General features: G+C 39.4%; 1 protein-coding gene across 1 annotated transcript in view; it reads left to right on the top strand.

Moving 5' to 3' along the window:
- GTF2I (general transcription factor IIi) overlaps positions 1 to 23,800 on the top strand; it is a 71,018-nt gene that overhangs the window by 14,250 nt on the left and 32,968 nt on the right. The window contains exons 4-17 of the mRNA XM_066563238.1: positions 4,337 to 4,471; positions 4,819 to 5,002; positions 5,194 to 5,222; positions 6,207 to 6,255; positions 6,958 to 7,001; positions 8,770 to 8,787; positions 8,870 to 8,947; positions 14,268 to 14,327; positions 15,827 to 15,889; positions 16,575 to 16,706; positions 17,704 to 17,766; positions 18,649 to 18,753; positions 23,259 to 23,321; positions 23,658 to 23,774. Coding sequence (XP_066419335.1) covers positions 4,337 to 4,471; positions 4,819 to 5,002; positions 5,194 to 5,222; positions 6,207 to 6,255; positions 6,958 to 7,001; positions 8,770 to 8,787; positions 8,870 to 8,947; positions 14,268 to 14,327; positions 15,827 to 15,889; positions 16,575 to 16,706; positions 17,704 to 17,766; positions 18,649 to 18,753; positions 23,259 to 23,321; positions 23,658 to 23,774 — 1,140 coding nt within the window. The remainder of the gene's footprint in view (positions 1 to 4,336; positions 4,472 to 4,818; positions 5,003 to 5,193; positions 5,223 to 6,206; positions 6,256 to 6,957; positions 7,002 to 8,769; positions 8,788 to 8,869; positions 8,948 to 14,267; positions 14,328 to 15,826; positions 15,890 to 16,574; positions 16,707 to 17,703; positions 17,767 to 18,648; positions 18,754 to 23,258; positions 23,322 to 23,657; positions 23,775 to 23,800) is intronic.

The raw sequence follows: 23,800 nt of genomic DNA, 5'->3' as shown, positions 1-23,800 counted from the left end.
CAGTGTCAGATTTTCTAGGCCTGTGTAAATTTGTATTGTATACAGAAATAGCATGTTCTTTGAGCACCTGCTCATACTCAGCTTATGGACAAATGTAGATACTTCTGCACTGTAAGCAATCAGGATCATGTACATCTTGCTCTAACAGCACCTCTTTGTTTTAGTTGCTGTCCCTTGCTAAAGTGTGTTGTGTGGTCCTCAGTTCCTCTTGCATGGCCTTGGCAAGATAAAGAGCCTGGATTGTCATCTCTGGAGTGCTCTGGAGTTGTGGGTTATCAGCTATTCTGAACAGGGGACTTACTCCTGGGGATCTGAAGAATGCTGTTCTCTTCAGTGCTCATCTTTGTCATCGTGGCAGTTTCCCTTGGGCTCTTTGGAATTCATTCTCATTTGAATGTGAGCTGGAGATAGTTTATAAGGCATCCAAAGAAACCCCAAAACTCAGAGGAAGCCTTATTTTCCCCAGGTTGTATTTGCCTGTCAAAAGGGAACTTTCAGAAGAGCTTCCTGACTCAGAAGCACCTTTTCAGGCACCTGTTCTGGACTTTGAAAGATATTTACCCAGCACCATGTGTTCCATCCCATCTGCCAAGGAGACAATTCTTCTCCAAGAATCCCAGTTGCCTCTGCCAGCATTTCCACTGCTACTGGCTGCTACACCAATAATGTGTAGGTTGCAGAGAAGCTTTTAGTCCTGCTAGTTCTGCAACTTCTGGCAGCTCTCCCAGTCATGCTGCTTGTTTCTTTGGTGGTGCCAGGGCTTTGAGCTCATTTGCCTGAGATGGGGCCATCTTGCACCTGTAGGTGGTTCATCTTGGATAGGTCCTTTCTTTTTGGAGCCTTTTTCTTCTGATGGCCTTGGGTTTCCACACTGATCTTAACAGTGCAGATGGTATGGGCCTGAGTTTGACTTCAAGTCCTGCTGGAGACTTTGGGCCAGGGTCTTCCACTCTTCTTACCTGTATCTCCATGTCCACCCAGCCACAGGTTGGGAGAACTTCTTGTAGTTTCAGAAATGCTCAGAATCTGAGTGTTCTTTATGTAAGAACACATCCAAGAATGACTGGAATGCAGTTCTCCACAGACTTTGTGGGAAAGATTGGTCAGCTTTGGCTCCTCAGTATGTTTTTTTGGTATGTGAATATCTATTTGCTCTTGGATGTATTCCATCATCTGCAGACAAGTAAAATAATTCTTCCCATAGACTAGGCTACTGTGGACCTGCTTGAAGATCTGCAGCTGGGCTTCTGTCTCATTGAATCCTTCTGAGTAACTTTTACAGCTAGGTTGCTTGGCTTGATTGCCACAAAGCTTTAATGTTTTGTCTCTGCCTAGTCAGCCAAGGGGTGTGAAGTTAACAGCTGGTTTAAAAACCTGTGGGGAAAGTTCAGTCCCATTTCCTTGGAAATCACACATCTTGTTCCCTCAAGAGTCGAAAACAAACAGAAACTTACTGTAGATAGTCAGTATTTCTGAAATTTCGTGCCTCCTAAATTCTGCTTCAGGTGATTTGCTTTTTGTGTGGTTCAAGTGATCCTTTGATAATTATAAAATGACTTTGAGGAAATTTTCCAATTTCATGAACTGTAAAGCTGGGTGGCCTTAAAAAGCTCACAGATGAATTGAGTGAATGACATTATAACCAAAGCAAAATGCTTTTAGCTATGCACCCATTTACTTTCCCTCTTGCTTTGCAGTAACTTTCATTAAGTACAAATAACGAAATACATGTATGGGAGTGGTGTCACAAGATTGTTGTTGCTCTTAAGTTGCCTCTCAGAATGCCTGTGCAGGGGTCACATTCATATTCTTAAAATTACTTCTTGTTTTTCTCTCCCTGAGGGATTGAAAGCCACCTGATAAAAAACCTTTTGATGTTCTAAGATGCCTTAACTGCCATGGGACTTACAGCTCTTTTGCTAGTGGAGTCCTGAGCTCTATCAGCTGCAGATACCAAATTGTGCCAGCTGTTCTCTATTGAGCATCTCATCTTCAGGTCTTTTTTTTTGAGGAACTTTCAGTTAAGTAGATTGTTTTTCTGCTAAAGCCTAATTTCTTTGTTTCTTATTCTTTGGTGAGATGAGGACAGTGCTGGGTTTGTTGCTTGGAATGGGGACAGCTGGGAGATTGCTTTTCCAGCTGACTGGTATGCTGGACTGTCAGACCTGGAGGGAAGGATATTCTAAAAAACCCAAAACATCTAGACAGTCAAAGAAAATCAGAGACACTTAAGCACATATTGACTCTCATTGCAAAATGAGGGTTGTTGGGAGTTGTGTAGTTGTAGTCCTACTGAATCCAGAAGAGTAATGAAACTAATTCCACAGGATGCTCACAACTGTGCAGAATGCTATTCTTTTACCACATAACCATTCCTCACCCTTTGTGAGCCATAAATCAGCCCCCTCATCCCTCTTCTGCCCCAGATCTTGTTGCATATATCCTTGACATCCCCTCCCAGAGGCAGCCCAAATCCTGCTCAGGGTTCCAGTAATTGTGGCAAGGGCTTTGGAAGAGCCTGTGAAGTTGTGTAACCTCCAGGAGTTGGTGTGTCCATCAGCAGGGCCAGGAGGAGTGAATGCCTGCTAGCTTTGATCAGTTCTGCAGGGCTGTTACAAATCTTGCTGCATTTGAAACTTAATCTTGTCTGTGAGTCTTGATTAAAATCAGCCAACGATTGTGGGAGGGATTAGGGAGGCAGATGCATAATGTGATCTTAAGAAAATGCATAAATATCATGTAATGAAAAAAACCCATAAGGGTTTGTCTTCTAGTTAAGAAAGTTTCTCCACCTTTCTGTCTGCTTTTCATTTTCATATGAAGAGGGGCAGTGTTGTCATCTTAATTTTGGTTTGTTTATTGTTTTTAGAAGGTGTGGGTATGCTTTCTGCAGCTGCTGGCAGTAAAGGCCTTTTCAGTGAATCAGTTTCTTACATAGGAAAAATGCCCACTCAAAAAGCTACATTAGATGTAGCTGTAAATGGAAGCTGATGTCTTATCCCAAGTCTACAGGCAAATCCTAAATGCTGTCATTGATTAGGCACCTGTGTTACAGGTATATAACAATATCCCAGTTTTGCATTATTTTTCATGTTCTGATAGGTCCTGTCATACTGCAGAGAATGCAAAAGTTTCAGGCCTGAAGAGCTGGCAAACTAAATGTCACATGGAGGTGGGTTTGCAGGGCATGAAGCAGATGTATGATCTGCACAGGAGGGATGAGATTCTCTTTGAAATGAAGATACAAGTTTTTAAGATGATAAATATGGTTTTACTAAAAACATTGCTGCTTCAGCTCATTTCACAGCCCATTTGTAATCAGTTGTTCAAACTGATGTTTGTTTTCTTGTGTCAGCGTAGAATTGTGATGCCAGCAGTCCTGGTGATGCACATCCCAGTGTTTCAGGCTTACTGCTGTGCTGGCTCGTGGTGAAGTCATGACACAGCTTCAGCCCTGATCATGCTCTTGCACAAAGGAACACAGATCTCCCTTGCCTTTCCTTCAAGGTAGGCAAGCATATCTCTGTTGTTTGCCCCTGGTTTTGCTGGATGATTCTCAGTAAATCTTAGCAAGAATTGAGTTATGAGAAAGGAAGGCTGCCACCCGAAGCCATCGCTTCTGTTTGCTTTTTAATCTTTTTAATACTGGAAGTGTTCTTACTTCCTCACTCCTTTTGCAGTGGCTTTTGCTCAGAGACTAGAACAAGATGTAGGACTGAAATCTTCTCTGTTTGAGTGATGATGTCTTGTTTGTAGCTCCTCTTATTCAGCAGTAGGAGGTGTGTACTTAATAATGTTCTTTGAAAGAGATGAGCTGTCATGGCAAAAGTCAGATCCCTGCTGTTAAATGTTCTGTGAAGCACATACAGAATAAATAAACCAGGACATAACAGAACTGCTGCATAAGATGACATGCACAGCACTAGAGAGCTATGGGACCCTTCACACTGGCATTTTACTTTTTCCTTGGTGACTCTGTTGGTCCTTTTTTTCTTGGCAGTTTAGCATTTTATTATCCTCCTGTGAGATTAATAGTATTTTCTACCTCTTCATGCCAAAGAAAGCCTTCTTGGATGTGTCTCTTAATTTGTCATTCATGTTCTTCGGGGAGTGATATTTGCAAAGATTGTAGTGAGGATATAATAATTCTGGTGTAAATTTAAATTTGCTCATTGCTTACATACATAGATGTGTGCATTTGCTTCTAATACAAGTAAACCCTTGCAATTTCCTGGCAGGTTTCCTGCTTGAGAATCTCTAGTGTAAAGTGGTGGGACTAGGCACTCGTAATAACTTATTATTTTATGCTTGTCTTATTTTTCTAAATAACTGCCAGGTGTTACAGAGGAGGGCAGGCCTCCAGAACTGCAGAAAACAAAGACTACACCAGCTGTAAACAGACAGACGCTGGATGCTGAGGAGCTGGAGGCTCTTAGAAAGTCTGTGGAGGAGTTTTTCTGCTTTTCCTATGGTGGGTCCTTTAAATTCTTCTAGATTTTTAAATTTTTATTCCATTTGGAAGGAAAAAACTGCATGATCTTAGCCTTCCCAACTACACTGCTGTTTTTAGAAACTTTTAGTAGCTGTTTCTGAAAAATACACATGTAGTGGTTCTTTGTGATGTGTTTTGTGGGATGTGATTTGAGATCATTGCACAGTGCACATTCATGCCAGCAGTATTTGGTTTTCTGAGAAGATTTGCATCCACACTTTGCTTTTGCTCCAGTTCTGTCCAAAGTTACAAAGTTTTGTGAGGGACTCATCCTTTTGCTAACTTCAGCAGTCTCAACATCAAAACAACTCCTCTTTTTTTTCTAGGTAAAGCTTTAGGAAAGTCAACAGCAGTACCTGTGCCATATGAAGAGATTCAGAGGAACCAGTCTGCTGTGATAGTGCAGGGCCTGCCTGAAGGAGTCACATTTAAACATCCATCAAATTATGATGTTTCCACCCTGAAATGGATTTTGGAAAACAAATCAGAGATCTCATTTAGTATCAACAGGTTATTTGTTCTTTTTCTTGTGCTTGTCTGTCAAATTTGGTTTTGTACTTAAGTAAAATCTATTTTAATTTTAAATTAAATACACTGCAGACTGTTTCTCTTAAACAGGAATTCTCTCTGTAATGTACACTACCAAGTAATTAACAATGTCTTTGCTAAAACTGAATTTTTCTTCCCGTATTTCCACACAGGCCTTTCGTAGAACCAAAGAAACAGATAGGTAAGTTAAAACAGAAAAAGATTGGAATTTGAGTTTAGGTAGCAATATATGTAGAGCATTTGGTCATGTAAATAAAGTGGCAAACTGTGCAGAAATTTCTAGACTGTGAGTTGCCTTACTTACTATATATAACCTTTCATTTATGCATTTGCCAGGAGCAACTCATTAGAGATGAAATTCGTTCTGTTTCATTCTTTGTCTTGATCAAGTCCATTCTGTTTCATTCTTCATCCTTATACTGAATTTCAATTTAATGTGAACTGAATAATATCCTAGGAGAAGGAGAAGTGAATATAGGAAGGATTGCTTTCAGTTTTTAGAAGATGCCAAGACTTTCTAGTGCTTGGGTTCCACTACCCAGCTGATTTTGGCATTTATATTTAATTTTACAAAGTAACTTAATCTTCTGAAGTGGCTAGGTATTGTAGTTCCTATGAAAGCCTCTATATATGAAAAATTCTGAGCTAGAGTGAGTATTGTAAAACTCTAGAGAGATTCACTTCTAGCTTAGGAGAAATCCCCTCTCCTCCTTTTATGGTATCATGTTATTTTACTTGCTAAATGCAGAAGTGTGGGGATTTGTTTTATGAAAATGATGAAGCAGTCTCTGTGGGAATGTGGTCAAAAAGGAAAAATTTAATTTCTTAAGTGAAAGAGCCAGAAGTTGATGCTTCATTAGTAAAATTAGAGATGTGTGCCTATGCTCAGGTTGAGGACTAGAGATGGAATATTACAGAAATTCTGTTACTAATATGGTACTATCAAAATACAAGATAGGTTTTCAGTGTGCTGTGACATTCTAAAGCTGTTTGTGTCTCAGTACAGCTTAATGGGATCTTTCATTATCTGTGAATAAGGAAAATATGCACATATGCTTGTAAAATGTGAGCAGGCTTTTGCTTTGTGAAATCAATGTTATATTTTCAATTTGTGTTGAAAGTAAATGGAGTACAGGAAATTCAAATATTGTCTTTTAACTTTCAGAAGCTGATGTGACAGCTCCTTCACGTTCAGTTATACCCCCATGTGAAAGGTGAATTTTAAATAATGTAGAATTTTTAAAATCAGCTATCTATTTTCATGTTGTTATCTTTGTCTTAATGTGCTTTTTCTGCCCAGCTGACCTTTGAATAACTTTTGCTTGCTTGGCATTATAAAAAGCATGAAGTTCAGTCTTCTCTTATTTTTGATCATTGTTTGTAAGGAAACTGTTACAAGTTAAACAAATGGCAAAGTTTCTCTTTAGTTTAATTAGCCCAGTGGGTGTTCTTAATTCACAGTCTGTTAGTCAGGGATAAGTTTGCCATGTTTTATGGTACAGCAGTGAGGGAGAACAGATATAATGTTGCTTCCTTCCCCCTCCTCAATTTGAAAAAAGTGATTTTTTTTTTTAAATTAGTAAATGAAGATACTGTATCCGTAATACATCAAAAAATTGTTAATGTGACACCAGGGATCAGTTTTCTGTACTTCTGTGTTTGCCTCTCATTAAATGCTAAACATGATCTGAATATTGGGTATGCCTCCAAAAAATGTGGGAATAGGAGATTGCTGGCAATTCAGTTGTAAAAAATCAGATAAGCCAATATGCAGGGGTTTTTAATTTTATATCATTGTTAGAAAAAATTCTGAGAGATTGGTTTTGCTTAACAAGCTATCAAGCTTTAAGAACTTCCCAGAAATCTAATGTTTGTTTTTAATAATGTCATTCATTTTGATTTGCTTAATTTTATAGTTGCCCTCCTGTTAATGTGAAAACGGAACCAAGCAAGGATTCTGGTATGTTCAAAATTTTGCCTTTATTTGCAGGACAAAAAAAAAAAAAAACCAACCAAAAAAAACCACACCCAAACCCATATTCTGTTAGTTCTGTTAGAAGACTGAACTTAAGCAAAAACAGAAAAAAAAAGCTCCAAAAAAAAAAAAAAAAGAAAAGTGGCAAATAGACATCCTTGGTGACACAGAAAAACGTCTCTTTCCTTGAAACTGTCCGTTTTTCAGTTGGAGTTTTTATCAAATATTAAACCCTAGCCAAATGCTTCCATTTCAAGAGGGAAATTACAAATTACAAAATTTTGTAATGCATTTGTCCTGGTTTAGGGCAAATTTGGAGGAGAATTTCCAAATTAGGGCCCCTCCAGAAAGCAAACCCACACGGCCTCTCCCCCCAACTGGTTTGGGAAGGATTCCTTAGAGAGAAGTGGAAAGAACCTGTTTATTTACCAGGCACAGCACCCCCAGCACACAGAATGAACAGTACCAGGTGACACCACTCTGTCACTGCTCTGACAAAGATGACAAATTCAGAAAGTCTCTCTTGGGGGTGGTCGCTCTGTTCTCAGTCCCTCCTGTGCTGGGGCAGCTGCTGCAGCCACAAGGTGCAAACTCTCGGTGTTCCCAGGTCCCAGTCCGGAGCAGGTTTGAAATGGTCAGAAAAAGGAAAGGAGAAACGGTCCAGGAAGAAATTTGGACAGTTTAGCTGAACTAACTAATGAGCAAAAGCAAGCAGAAGCAAAGCAAGCAAGAGCGAGAGAGAGCAAAGCGAAAAGCAAAAGCAGAAAAAGCAAAAGCTGCAGTCTCTGTGTTCCACCAGGCTGATAAGAAAACCAAAACAAAACTTTCCCTCTTCAGAGCCAGTCTGAAAGGTACAGAACAGAATATCCAACATTAACAGAACACATGAATGGGGATACAAGCATCATAACGTCACCCTAGGACAGCATTGTAGACTAAATTTATCTTTATGTACTTTAGGGAAGAATTTATTTGTTAATATTCCTAAAATATTGAAAATAATAAAATGACCATTTTCTAGCTAAAATAGAAATAAAAAGTTCACAAATAACAAGATGTGTTATTTGTTATTTAAAGATTGCCAGATTATTCCTAAGTTGCTCTGCAGGTAGCAGATGATTGCCCAAGGCATTGTGATGCTGAGGTGTGTGCTGGGAGATAACAGCATGGGTAATCCCACTAAAGCCAGCCAGGCAGCTGGTGTGCTGGGAGATAAACTGCTGCCTTTCCCTTTTGCTGGGTTCAGCTGCACTGCTCAGTTTCTTCTTAGAATTAAGTTTTCATATGTAGTTCAGCTTTTTGCTCTTGTTATTTGTGCTTCACACCTTGAAATTTGTGGTTTAGGCACCCTCCATTTTTAACATTTGGCTTGACATATACAAAGCATTAACGTAAACTTTTTGCTAAGTCAGTCCCAGACTATTTCCTGCACTTTTTAGGCATTTTAAGTAATTGTCACAGAAGAATGAACAGGAGCTTTCCCAGGTCTTTTAGCACAATGTGTGATAAAATATATTTTTTTCCTGTGGTAGCATGCAAAGAGGAAAGAGCCCATTTAAAAAATATTCTTCAGATCTGAGACAGCATCTTCAGGGAAGCCTAGTTTGTTGGGAGGTATTTAATCCTAGATTATTTCTGGGGTTGACCAAACTGAAACATAAGAAACCAGCAGGTCACTTTGTTGCCATTGTTTTAGCTCAACAAATGTGTAATGTTTTGTATTTTTTTCCTTTTTCTTTTTTTTTTTTAATAGAGACCAATGAGGATCATGGTGAGTGCTTTTTTTTGTTTGTTTGTTTTAAGAATCTGCTTATTATTGGTTTCCATATTTGATTCCTTTGTTGCTTCTACAGGAATTTCTTCCAAATTGTCAACAGTAACAATGAAACAGGAAAGAGATGATCCTAACTACTATCAGTTTAATACTTCAGGTAATGATACTAATTTTCATATGTGTTTATCTCATGAAAGGATTGGTTGCCTAAGTGTTGGTCCCTCCATGCCTCTCTTTTTAGTAATTTTTGGTCATTAAGCATGCAGTTACTTAGCTCTGTTAGGATACAGCATTTCCTATCATGTAAGTTTTAGGAAGAATACCAAAAGACCTAAAGAACAACTTCATCCCAAAGCCATATGTGTGTGTTTGGTCTGAAGAAGTTTTGAAATTGCTTGATGTATTTTTCTGGGGGTACAATGTGCAGACTCTATAATTCAATGACTTTGTTAAATGGGAAATAAACCTTTCTAGTGGTGCTATCTAGAGCACTGCTTGAATTTTTTCTTTAAAGTTTCAGTAACTTTTATACACTGTACATCATATAGTCAGCCATTCTATGATTCTGTGACTGAAGTGTATCAATCGCTTCCTTTGTAGGAATGATCAGTATGTGTCAAAATTGTATTGAAAGGTTTATTTATGTGGACAAAGCAAAACAATATTTATGAGGCCCATGGCTCAGCCTCCATGTATGTTTTAAGTTTTCTCCCAGTTGTTTTGCCTCACCTCTATGTATCTGGTTTGCACATTGACCTCAGCTAGGAGAAAACGGAAATTGTTTTTTCTTTATGTTGGCATGAACGGTAATTAAGAAATTGTGACTATAAATGGCAATATAAAATAAGTAAAACGTTAAATTTATAATTTTAACCTATGTGTACTTGTCATTAGGTTAATTGAGTAATACAAAGAAACAAGGGCAAGCTGCCACACATCTCTCAATGACAGTTACATGTTCAACAGTGAAGTGCAAAACTGCACATCCCTTAATTTTGTAATATTATATATTATTGAGATAACATTTTGTGTGTGTTCAGACATGAGGATTCTTGAGACTATTTTCTAATGTGCTTTAATAACTAACTATGGGGATCTGGAATCAATATTTTCATCCTGGCATATCTCAAGAAATATAAGAGCATCATTCAGAGAGACCTCAACCATGGCATAGCAAAGTGTCACCCTTTGAGTGCACAACTGGAGTGGTGTTAGGATTATCTGCTCTTCATATGTGTGCATTGCCTGGCCTTGGAGTTTTACAGGCTAGGCAATTTAGTGGTTTACAGGCATGATTTAGTAGTGTAGTAAAAGTAGATACTGGTGTGAAGACAACCTAATCATTGTTCATTCCAATGCCAAGTCTTCCCATTGTTTTGCTTTTTATCCCCATTGTGGTTTTCCATTTCATGCATACAAATGATGTCAGAATTTGACCAATAGCCCACAATGAAACTCAATGCCATCTGAAGAGAGTCTGCACTGAAATCGCTTCTTTACAAAATAGTGTCCATTGCACTGCATCTGAGAAATCCAAGTCATGCAATATGCTTCCAGAGTGAAGTCTAAGCACATTTGACAGGGGGGGATTTCTGTTGTCTTTCAAAGAACTCTAAATTTAAATCTTCTGATTGAGGGAGAGAAATATATATCTCTTTCTGATAAAGTGGTGCTGTTAGTGTTCAAAAACACATAATCACATAAGCGATTATATGTGGTGCTTTTTATTGAAGAGCTCTGGGAATCGGGGTAATTTCCACCCAAATCTGATTCTGACCATACATAACTTTCATGTTAATTATTAAACTTATATTGTTCTATTGTATACACAGATTTCAGCTAAACATAGCCCCCTTTAAATTTCCAACATAGTTTGTCACGATTCTTCTTATGGTTCTATAATAATTATATTTAATTACTAAACAATCATCACATCTAACAATTATATATTTATCATACTGCTTACGCAGGTGCAGTGATCTGAGAAAACACAAAGCCTAATATTTTCAAAGATTATTTTGAACATTTTCCAGGGCTCCACTATCAGTGCTTGAGGGATGACTCCCCCTCTCTGCCTGCAGTGCAGTTGTCCAAAATGGCATTTAAAAGAAGACAGAGTATATTTGTAAAAGTGATGGGGTGCTGTGAGCTAAAAGATGGTTTCACTTTCATGTCAAGTCATGCTGACTAGACAAGTAAAGCAGCTTCCCCTTCATTCTCTTTGTAGCTATATATCACTCTGATTCAAGCCAAAGGTTGTCCAGACTATAGAGCTATAAATTCTGGAGGCACATAGGTGTTTGTGTGTGGGTGGTGGTGCTGTCCAAGAAGTGAACCTTTAAAAATTGCTTATTCTGAGGGGTGTTCCTGAGGAATGACATAGTCTGCCCCAGCATTGCCTTTGGAGAGATGCTACAAAATAAAGAAAACAGATAAGGTAATACATTTTGCTAAAAATAAGCTACAGCAAAAGCCAGGCTTATCCATTTCTGAGAAGAAACAGCTTAAGTATTAGGGAACAGAAATCTGCTTGGGCTTCCTGGAGAAAGTGACTCACTGATAAAATTTAATGGTTGTATTTTTGTTCTAAGTGCTTCCTTTCAAAGATCTGTAATGCTGATCAACATGCCATGTGCCTGGGTGGCACACTAACTCTTCCTGTTAAACAAAGAGGGAAATTCTTTTCATCTGGTTACCACTGTACTTGATTTTTGCTTTCCTTGGTTATGTCATATCTGTGTATTTCTGCCTGTTGTGTGCATTAATGCAGTAAAGTGGAAATGTATCTGGTTTTATTAATATCTCTTGGTGGTAGAACTCTTTTAAATTTAATTTTCTAGTCCTTACTAAATTAGGATAGCAGAATCTATTGTTTGACATGTTTTAATTTCTGAAACAACTTTTTCATACTGCTTTTTTCCTCTGTCCAAACCTCACAATATGGAAAAAATGTTCAAGTTTTATGAAATAATCTGTGTTGGTCACTTTTGAAAAAAAATCTAATGGTTTTACTACATGTATTGTAGTTTTTATCAGTATTACAGATAAAAGGACTGAGTTCTCTGTGCTTAATCCCAAAGGCTGTAAATCTACTAATTTTATCTTTTTAACTAGAGAAATATTCAAGTTTAAATGCATGAAAGACTATTAGTTTTCCTTTTTTACTGCTGTCACAGCATGTATTTGGCACAAAGATAAAGCAATACAGAGAATGCTTCAGAATATGGGGGTAAAACAATCCTGTCAGGATTTCTGAATTAAGGAATAAATGCAAAACTGTGCATATTTTGAGATATTTGATTGTAGTGGGATGCATACTTTTTTGTGTCAGTGCCTTATGAGTAATAATAATTGCGTGTTCACAGGAGTTCTTAGGAAATGCCAAACCTGACTGGGTGCATCTGCTGAATATGCTGCTTTAAATAAAAGCAAATTTAGTCCATGGAGACATTTTCAGCACACACAGGGGGTTGTGTTCTATTTCCACTCCCCCTAACAGCTGCAGATCACACTATTGGTATGAGAATTCTTTCTGAGAGGTGAGGCCTGCAGGACCACCAGTGTCTCTGGCTCCTTTTCCTCCTTGTTTTTCCCCATCTTTGGACTATGATCCAGGCTGTGCCAACATCAGTCTTTGTGGAGCTGTGTTATGAACAAAATCAGGGAGCTCCTCTGAAGTAAACAGGTTAAAAAAAAAGGGGGGAGGTGGGGGGAAACACCTTCCTCCAGCAAAGAAAAGTGGCAGGAGCAGATCTAAGCAGCACTTGCTGAAAGAAATGTGTTTCAAGCAAAGAACTTTGCATAGGTTCCTCACTTGAAATGCTGTTCATTTTTAATCTCTTTGAAAATCTGAATAATCAAATTAGGCAGAGCTGTTCAAGTTAGCATTATTGTAACCATCTAATTATCATTATTTTCTTTAATACTTAGATATTCACTTATTTGATACTGTGTATGTACTTTCAGTTGAGTGAAATACTGAAGAAGTCTGATTGTGACAATAGTCTGTCGGGTCGGCGGAGGAAGAGCGGCACTCAATATGAGTGATCAGCAAATCCCAAAGTTTATTGATAGCTCACACATATTTATATTGGTGTTAATGAAGCTTATACATATTACAAAGCTGAGCTCATTATTGGTTAAACACACATAAATCAACCACACCTGCTTCTATACTCTAATAATTATTTTGTTTCTACATCTACATTCCTGTGGCTATTCTACCCAAGGCTATCTTCATTTTTCTGGCAAAAGATTCTCTCCTCCATCTTCATGTTGCAGCAAGGTCACCATGACTCTTGTCAGGGATTGGACACTGACTACTTAATCCCCAACTTGTTTCCTCAAAACTTATCCAACAGTATCATGTCAAAGTGACCTTTCTCAGCTGGCCAATTATCCACAAAGCTCTCCACAAGAGTCTTTTCTGTATTTTCTTTCTTAGTGTGCAGATGCAATAGAGTTTAGAATATTCCATTGCCTTGTGAATTAACAGTAGCTTTTTCTCTTGTGGAACTATTAATACTCTTGCTGATACATTTATGAACCTATCTCTAAACAACTGGAATTTCTGGTCACCTCTATGAGCTTCTGCAGATTGCTTTAGCAAATGCACACAGAAATTATGGGATTTGCACAGAACAATTAGTCCAAATGAGTTCCAGTTACTCCTGTTTGCCACACATAGCAGGTTTTCCATACCTGTGCTGTTTCTGTGGTGCAGAATGGCCTCTTGCTCAGTGTGGTGTTGTTTGTGCTGTAAGCAGCTCACCCTTCTAGCACAGCTGCAGGAGAGCCACAGCAGTAAGCAGTAGGGTTTTAGGAGTGTTCATTTAGTGTTAATAAACACTAAATAAACACAAATAAACATAAATAAATTAACACTAAATAACCACAAATAATTTAGGAGTGTTAATAACAGGTTAAGTGTAGTTTCTGTGCTGCTTTCTGCACCAGTCTTTTTTAACCAGTCTGTAGTCTTCAAAAGAACTGTTGTAATGAAAAGTAAACAGCCTTGGAGTGTCATAAATTACTTTAATCCCTGTGAATTTATGTGTTAAATGTAGATAGGAATGTTGAGGTCAAAGAATACTCCTTAGGAATATTAGCTTTAATGAACAGGAAAAAGATCTAGTGATTAAAGTGTCCTTGAAGAAAGGCAGCACCATCAACATTTCTTTTTTAAAAATTAGTTCATTAGTTGAAACCTGCTGTTCAGCATGAGTCTCTTGACTGTTTAGTAGTCTAAGAAATGCACCATGCTGCCACTAACCCCATTTTTATTCTGTTGAACCAAGTAAGTAAGGATTTATAAATATTTAATATTTAACAGAGTCTTTCCAAAGTTTAACATTACAGAAAGTATGAAGTGAGCACATAATATAGGAAACTAGCGGTTATTTGGTAAATTCCTGTGTGGGCTGGAAGTATGTGTTAGTTGTGAGACACCCTTAAAAACTGTTCTCTCTGTTCTCAAGCAGGCCCTTCCAAAACACCAGAGGTAGATGAAAACATTGCTCCTGGAAAAAGTTACACAGGTAGATCTTTTACTTGTATTTTTTCCTCACATCTGTTTTAGAAATTGAGTGTGTGAGTTTTGATTTTCACAGCTTTGCTACTTGATTTGCCAAAAAGCTGAGGGTATTGGAACTTAAACATGAATAGAAATGAAAATTACTATTACTTTAATTTCCAGCTGTCCGAGTAGACAGACATGTAGATGGGAACTTAATTTCTTCCTTTTCTAAATTCAAAGAGGAGCATCAGGTTGATCACTCTAAAGCACAAGTTGTTTGTGTAAATTGGTATGTTTCTCAAGAAATTCAGTCTGTTTTATAATGACTTATAGACTTTAATAAAACTCTACTTTATAAATTGTAAGTGCAACTTAACTATGTTTTTCAGGACAGTGTGAGGTGAATGAGCACATAAATAAATAAATAAATAAATAGAAAGTCTGTGTTAGTCAAAACAGTACCTTGGCAAAACTCTGTAATAGCTGAAATGCCTTTACAAAAAATGGTGCAATTTTTTTCAACAGTGTACAGTTTACATTAAAAATATTGGATTGCCTATTTGCAAAGACTAGAAAATACCAACCTGCATTTAACACTGAATTTCATAGTAAGGTCAGAATGCTACCATAAATTTCTAAGATGAGGAAAAGGTCTTCTCAGTCTTGTTCACATGAACAAAATAATTCTGGAATTTCTGCAGTAAAAATCCTTACTTTAAATAGTAAGGATTAAAAATTGTTAAAAATTCCTTATGTATTTTGACTCTGGTATCTTTTTACTTTATATTTGTAAAGGAAACCATCAGCATGGTATAATACTTAAGCATAGAGAGATCTAAAGGAAAATACTCTTCAAAATGTATAAGTGTAGCTTTACTCTGCTAGAATAACTAAAATATGTTCCTTCATGCACTGCTGCTTAATTTTGATAGAGTTTCTGATACAATTGGCTTGCCTTTGTTTAACTGTAGTGCAGTTAAGTATAAATTGCTCTTTCTCACAGTGAGTGTTGATTGGCTAATCCTGCTTGTGTTGTTGGGGCCCTCTGCCCCAACTAAAGCATTGTGATCATGAATTTCCCTCCCATGTTTGATTGTTGGCCTTGCAGCCTGTTATGGAAATCATCATAGTGCAGAAACAATGAGTCTGTAGAGCTGGTAAAAAAATCCCTAATCTGTGGGGACAGGCAGCCTTTGTTTGTATTGTCAGTAATCCTGGGTAACAGAAGGTGTTTTAGGATTGTATTAACCCTAGAAAGCCAGGATGATGGAATTCCCTTCAGTCATAGCAGCAACTCTGCAGTGTCGCATGTGCAGTTTAGCAAAAGTGTAATCCTCACCTCCTTGCCTTTCTCTGGAATTGCTCAGAGGCTCATGGTAAAATATCTTCGCTCCTATTTTTGTTGCATGCTGTGAGTGCAGGGGCTTCCTTGGCAATGTAGTTTAGATGCAGAGGCATGGAGTGTTTGGTTGAGAATCTTGTCCATGTCCACCATTCAGCAGTCCTGCTTTTCCCTTTCAGAGACCTCCCAGCCTGACTCGTCAGACACAAGTGAGGATTCTGAGGCTGAGTTCAGTAACGAAGGTCAGTTCCCCACATCATTGATTTCAGACATTTTTCTATCCAAAATGTGTTTTCCAAAGCCTGCATTACTTGGCAGTGAATGAAGAGAATTGTGTGCTGGTGTTGAGTGTAGTTTGTTTTGTGCACTACTTGGCAAAGGAACCTGGTGGCAGATTTAACCTGTTTGATGAATTTCATTGGTTCCCATTGTTTTTACACTGCTTTGAAAGTGGGTTCACAACATTTGAACTCTTCAATACAAAACATTGGTACTGTGTTTTGAGACCTGTGGTATAATCTATATGGTATGATATTACTTCCAGTTAGATAACAAAGGTATTCCCTATCTGCACAATTTATTCTGTGATTCCTTTTCCTCTTTCAATGGGGTTTTTTACAATCATGCAATGCCCAGTCATGTTTCAGAAGGCAATGTTGTTTTCCTTAGAAGTACAGAAGCAGCTTTGTTTTTTGCTCTCTTGTGTTTTGCACACAGATGTGCTTTTGAAGGAACAAGTTGTTCCTTCACAGGTAGGAACAGGAGCTTTCTGAAGTTACTCAGTTAAGTAATTTATTGCCAAATTTGGTTCCCTGATAAGTACAGTTCCTTAATTCTGTTAGAGTTTTAAATTAATGGCAGTTCCAGTGCTGCACTCGAGTTTTCTGGACATAAAACTAGTTTTGGTTTTTTTTTTCTTTCTTAAAGATGATGTTGATGTTGGTGATGATAATGATGATGATGACGAGTACATGCCCCCTGAAGAGAGCTTGAGGAGCCCCAGTTCGGCTACTGAAGCTGCCAATACTGGGAGAAGAAATGCTGAAGCATTCAGTTTTGGTAAGATGAAAATTAAAAATTATTTTGTCTCCCTGCTGTGTTTTCTGAAAAAGTTTTGGGTGGTTTTGTGGTGCCAAAAAGTTCAGTATTATCGCAAATATAACTGTCATATCAACTGATCAATTAGAACCTTTTTGTCAGAATTAAGCTAAATAATAAACATTTTTAGAATTTCATTTAGTAGCCATGGGCTCTGTGCAGATGTATTGCAGCTGTATAATCATCATTGTTGGCTACCTTGGTTGTTTTTTGTTATTTGATGTGATGACCTAAATAGACACACAGAGAGTTGAGATTTTCTGGTTGTGTTCTTTCCTGATCCCTCATGTTGGCTTCTCCACAGAACCACATCCATGCACTTCAGTTTAGTCTGGTTAAAGATGCTTCACCTCAGATGTTTTGTGATCCTATACCTCTCCTTTATTCTGTGGTTTGGTTTGAGTTGGCTTATGGGCACATTAATCTGTCTGCTTTTATTAGGTTCTGTACAGTCAGGAATGTCTTTATAAATTTGAAGACGGGCACCAGAGTTCTGATGGCAGTGAAAGAACAGATGTGGAAATTCAGTTATAGCCTGTGAGATGTGAATGTTTTTTGTGAGGATAAATATTATGAAGCCAAGTGATGCAGAGTCCCCAGGCAGGTGCAAAGGAGAGTTGTTTATTGCAAAAAGCAGGCCCTTTTTAAGCAGGTAGGCCATAATCTGTTACATTCCATTTTAGTAGATCCCATACAATCCAACCAACCATGCTAAACCACGATGTGAGCACATCATGGTTATATAATTTGTTTTTCTGCCTCCAGTGCAGCTGTGTCATGTTCCCATAGTCTTTTTCTGCTTAGATGAAGTAACAGGCCTCAGCCATGATTTTACAAGGGTAACAAGGCCATTGTTTCATAAGGTTTTACCAAGATGGTTTAGATGCAAAGGCATGGAGTGTTTGGTTGAAAATCTTGTCCATGTCCATCATTCAACTGTCCTGTTTTTCCCTTTCAGAGACCTCCCACCATGACATGTCAGAAATAAGTGAGAAACCTGAGGTTGAGGTCACCATTGAAGGTCAGTACCATGGGTCCTGAATTTCAGTTGGTTGGGCATTTTTCTATCCAGAACGTGTTTTCCAGAATGCTTTCCAAAGCATTACTTGGCACTGAATGAAGAGGAATTGTGTGCTGGTGTTGAGTGTAGTTTGGATTGTGCACTGCTTGGTAAACAAACCTGGTGGAGAAGTTTTCAAAAACCACAATATACTGAAGCATATTGGACTTGGTGGGCTGGTTTTGAAATGATGCCTGACAGCAATTTGTACCTTTGGAGTAATTTTTAGGTGTTGGTAATGAAAAATATTCATTGAGCAGACAAGATGTTAAAACACTCCTTCATTCTGGAGAACACATTGCTTTATAACCACACTGTGGTTAGATGTAACATTTGTAGTTAAGAAATGCTTCAGGGAAGAATGGTACCAGAGCAGAAAGGCAGTGTTGTAGGTGGTGTAAGCAGAGCCTCAAGGTGTCTGTCTGATATTGGTAACTGTGAGATCCAAACCTTTGCAGGGAGCAGCTCCCTTTGTCATCCAAGTGGCTCTAAAGCTGCCAAGCAGTGTCCCTGCAGTTCTCCTGCTAGGATGTTGGTAGGAGGTGATCTGTGTTTCTTGCATTTGTGCATGAGTGTCCTGGCACTGCTTTAAAACACTGCTGAGATTGGCTTTTGCAGTGCTTGCTTGGGGAATTAGACTAAGAGCACCCAATCAGGGCATTTGGATCAGAGTGGACACTTCTGGCATTACTTTCACCATTTCACAATGCAGCATGGAAATAATTCCAGCATCACCTGGACAGAAAAGTTTATATGAGAGGAGTCATTCAGTTCTGCTTATATGTAAAGGCCTCTAGCACAAAAGTAAAAAGCCATTTTTTTTCCTTTTTTTGTTTCTTAAAGAAGATGATGATGACTACCTACCACCTGACAAGAGACAGAAGAGCACCAAGTCGGGTAATGAAGGGGCCAATGCTGGGAGAAGAAATAGAGAAGACTCCAATTCTGGTAAGATGAAAATGAAAGATTATTTTATTTCCCTGCTTTGTTTTATGAAAAGGGTTTGGGTGATTTTTTGCTGCAAAAAAAAAATCTATATCTTGCAAAAATTACTGTCACATTAACTGATTATTTAGAACCTTTTTGAGAGAATTACAGAAGCTAAAAAATTAAAATAGAAGAGCACTTTTGGAATTTCATTTAAGAGGCATGGGATCTATGTAGATGTCTTGCAGCAGTCAGATGTCATCATCCTAGGCTACCTCTGTTGGTTTTCATTATTTGACATGATGATGTAAATAGACAGATAGAAAGTTGGGATTGTCTGGTTGTGTTCTTTCCTGATCCCTTCTGTTGGGTTCTCCACAGAAATGCATAGATGCCCTTCAGTTTAGTCTGGTTAAAGATGCTTTACCTGGGATTTTTTTGTGATCTTGTACCTCTCCTTTGTTCTGTGGTTTGGTTTGGTTTGGCTTATGGGCACATTAATCTGTCTGCTTTTATTAGATTCTCTGCAGTCTGGAGTATGTTTTTTACTTCATATTTTTGAAGGCAGCTCCCAGAGTTCTGATGGCAGTACAGGAACCTATGTGGAAATACAGTTAGAGCATTTGAGATGTGAAGTGTTTTTTATGAGGATACGTTAACATCACTGGATATTTTTTCACGGATATATTTGGAAAGATAGGGCCTAATTGAAACTGTACATCTTCTCCAAGCATTCTCTTTTCATATTTTCACCTAGTTGGCTTTTATGATTTTTGTTTTGTTTTACTTTTCATTTCTTTCATTGCTTTAAAACACAGTAGTGTTCCAAGGAATGCGGGGCCCTCTCTGGAATGGAAAGATGACTCCCTTCCTCCAAAATTTTAATGACTTTGAAATACATGGCTTCCCTGTAAGGAATGGGAAAATGAATAACAGTTTTTTACTAGTCTGTGTGTGATAGATGAGTAATGCAATTGACTCTCAGAATTACAAGGCCAATATCCTGTATATATGTTAGGAGCAGTTTTATAGATTTATAGGTACGTTTTACCCTCCCTTGTGTTGTTATCGGGGGCTGGCTTGGTTTTGGGACATTTGGGAGGGTCACTCGTTCCTGTGGCAGCACCTGAGCTCCAATCAAGGTGTCAGGCAGTGATCTCCAGCACCTTACAGCAAAGGAGGAGTCCATGGACAGAAGTTTGGGAGGGGATAAAGGGTTAAAAGGTGAAGCCTCCATTGTGTGGGTGAGCAGATGATGGGAAAGATCCTTTACTCCTGGCGCCGTAATATTTTCTCTATTCAGTCTTCTGCTGTGTTTTTGATAAGGTTTAATAAACCTTCCTAATTTTTGGAAGTGAGTAGCATTTCTCACATACGTATATATCTCTATCTATCTGTCTATTGATATCTATATAACAAGATGAAAGGAACAAGCCCAACAGCATCAGCAACGAGCCAAAAGAAGAAAGCGCATTGAGGGCGTTTTCCTGCCCGACAGCGATGCCCGCTGCGGTTCCACCCACAGCCAGCAGAGGGCACTCCTGGCACCTGTGGCGGCTGCGGTGCCCGCCCGCGGCTGCAGGGGGCGCTGTGCCACAGGAGCGGGGCTCCCTGCGGGCAATGGCTCCCGTGAGGGGGGACACGAGTCAACGCCCCCAGGCCCCTGTAAGAGATGTCTGAAGTTTGCCTCATTTGCCTCATGGCCATCACAAGGACAGAGACCGTGACCCTGAGGAGCCTGGCTGGAGCTGTGGCCTGGTTGAGGTGGATGCTCGCCCAGGGATTGTTGGCAGCTGTGTTTGCAGAGCCGCCACGGTGCACTGCTGCGAGCAGGGCCTGGCAAGGGGCACCTCGCCATATGTGCTTACACCTGCTTCATGACAATAGCCCGTGGATTACCTCTTGGCCAAATGAACTTTCTGGGGTAACTCTGGTGGTCCCCCATGGAAAATCCTTCATCTGTTTCACGACCACTGTGACGAACAGAGATTGAAGTCCCCTCCCAAGGACTGAGCCCCCTATAATCCTAACACAGCGGGGGCTGGCCTGACTGAAGGGAGATGTTTGCCACGTGTTGCCTGCAGGTGTGGTCGTTGGACCAAGAACAAAACTGCTCTCACTCAGTGCTGAGAACATGACCTGTTCCCCCTTGGCGCCTTCAATACACCTGTTCTTCATTGTACCTGTTCCCCCTCAGTGGTTTCAATAGAATTATTCTCCATTGTCTTTTACCTGCTCCCCCCTCAGTGGAGGACTATAATAGACCCCTGAGTTAACCAAGACTTTGAGATTCTCCCTGACGTGACAAGGCGGGTCTATTGGCTGGACCATGAGTATCCCGTCTCCACCTTGGTAGCTGTACACTTTCCCCTCTTTCTCTCTCTCTCTATCCTTTATCTCCTTTTCTAATCCTTCTATTGCATTTGCTGTGGGCACTCAATAAAAGGTGCATTTGTTTTGATTAATACTGAAATCCCCTCTGTGTTGTTTTTTGCAGTCTGAGTTAAGTTAACAAACCATCACTGTACTAGTGGAACATGACAGCACCCATGCAAGGTGATCAGTCTTTGCCACTGCATTAACCCTACAAAGCCAAAACGATGGGATTTCCTTCAGTCAGAACACCAACTCTGCAGTGTAGCATGTGCAGTTCAGCATGTGTCATCTTCACCTCCTTGCCTGTGTCTGGAATGGCAGCTGGTGCATGCTAAAGGAAGCAGTGCTTTATCCCCGTGTCACACTACTGTGCAAGAAAAGGCCTGGTGGAACTCCTGCTCAAGCAGGCCCTCCATGCAGTGGCTCCAGGGGAAAAGATGGGAAGGGACATCTTCCCCAGGCACCCACAGGGACCATGCTGGTCCTTCATGGAGCTGGTGAATCTTAGTGCAGCAGCCAGGATTATCTCTCCTGCAAGCAGCAGGCTAACAAGATGGCAGCAGGCAGAGCTCCATGGCAGTGGTTAAAAACACTGTATAGGAGAGGTTTAAGGTGAAGGAAGAGCACATGACCATCTCTGCTCCCATCCAGGCAGGCTGCCCACACCCAGCTAATGGATGAATGGGCAGCATGGTGTGATTGGAATTCAGCAGTCAGAAAGTTGAGGTTATGTGTGTCAGAAGAACTTGTTTGAAAGGGAAAAAAATCACATTTGAGAAACTGGAGCCAGTGCTGGTGAATGAGAACATTTTCAACTGTGAAGAAGGCTTCTTGTGTGTGTTTACCCAAGATCAGAGGAGACCTAGTGATGATGATATGTTATTTTAAAAACTTAATTAGATGTTTAACACCATTGGTTCAATGTGTCTTAAGAAAAATGTCTCATCTGGGAGTTTCCTTCCAGAACTTTGCTGCAATTTGATTTGAGGTTTTTGCACAATTCCCTTAACTCTGAGTGTTTGTCAGGGATTTGGTGCTAGGTTAGGTGGATCATCTTCCAGTCTCAAAAATTCCAAAAATGCTACATACTTTTAATTATTTTAATCCTATTTAACTCTCTCAAATGGGTTCTAGGGGATCAGTTGATGTGACAGGCTTTTTTACAACCCTATTTTATGTTTGTGTCTAGTAAAACAACTCCTAATTCTTCCTTTTTGTAATACTTTGCATTTGCTAGTTATGTACCCAGCAATCCCTTGGAATTAGACCAAAACATGATACTGATTTCCATGAACTGGATGATGTATTTGACATGGTTCAAGTATACTGCAGTTGAGGTGTCCCAGTAGATAGAGCTGAATTTCTGCTCTGCACCCCACACATCGTGTGAAGAGAAACCTTTGAAGCAAAGATTCCTTCAGACCTGCTCCCAAAGTGATACCATACCCCAGCTTACAGAGATCTGAAAGAAGATACTCCTCAAAATGCACCAGTGCAGCTTTACTCTCCTGGAATAGCTAAAATATGTTCCTTCATGCACTGCTGCTTAATTTTGATAGAGTTTCTGATACAATTAGCTTGCCTTTGTTTAACTGTAGTGCAGTTAAGTATAAATTGCTCTTTCTCACAGTGAGTGTTGATTGGCTAATCCTGCTTGTGTTGTTGGGGCACTCTGCCCCAACTAAAGCATTGTGATCATGAATTTCCCTCCCATGTTTGATTGTTGGCCTTTTAGCCTCTTATGGAAATCATCATAGTGCAGAAACCATGAGTCTGTAGAGCTGGTAAAAAAATCCCTAATCTGTGGGGACAGGCAGCCTTTGTTTGTATTGTCAGTAATCCTGGGTAACAGAAGGTGTTTTAGGATTGTATTAACCCTAGAAAGCCAGGATGATGGAATTCCCTTCAGTCATAGCAGCAACTCTGCAGTGTCGCATGTGCAGTTTAGCAAAAGTGTAATCCTCACCTCCTTGCCTTTCTCTGGAATTACTCAAAGGCTCATGGTAAAATATCTTTGCTCCTATTTTTGTTGCATGCTGTGAGTGCAAGGGGCTTCTTTGACACTGTTGGTTTAGATGCAGAGGCATGGAGTGTTTGGTTGAAAATCCTGTCCTTGTCCATCATTCAACAGTCCTGTTTTTCCCTTTCAGATTCCTCCCAGAATGACTCCTCAGAAGCAAGTGAGGATTCTGAGGCTGAAATCACTAGTCAAGGTCAGTTCTGCAGGTCATTGATTGCAATTTTTTGGGCATTTTGCTATCCAAAATGTGTTTTCCAAAGCCTGCATTACTTGGCAGTGAATGAAGAGAATTGTGTGCTGGTGTTGAGTGTAGTTTGTTTTGTGCACTGCTTCGTAATCTGGTGGTGAAGTATTAGAAAACAGGTAAGAACAGGCGCTTTCTGAAGTTACTCAGGTAAGAAATTTACTGCAAAACTTGGTGCCCACAGTTCCTTATTTCTGTTTAAATTTTGAAATTCAAGGCAGTTCCAGAGCTACGCCTGATTTCCATGGACAAAAACCCCACTTTTTTTAAAATTGTCTTTTTTAGATGATGATGATGATGAGTACCTGCCCCCTAGCAAGAGAAAGAGGAGGAGGAGGAACACCAGGTCGGCTAAGGAAACTGCCAATAGAAGGAGAAGAAAAGCACAATATTTCAACTGCAGTAAGATGATTTTTTCTCCCTGCTTT

This window comes from Molothrus aeneus, chromosome 20 (genome assembly GCF_037042795.1).
Source record: "Molothrus aeneus isolate 106 chromosome 20, BPBGC_Maene_1.0, whole genome shotgun sequence".
Taxonomy (NCBI): domain Eukaryota; kingdom Metazoa; phylum Chordata; class Aves; order Passeriformes; family Icteridae; genus Molothrus; species Molothrus aeneus.
This window is presented reverse-complemented; position numbering and strand designations above follow the sequence as displayed.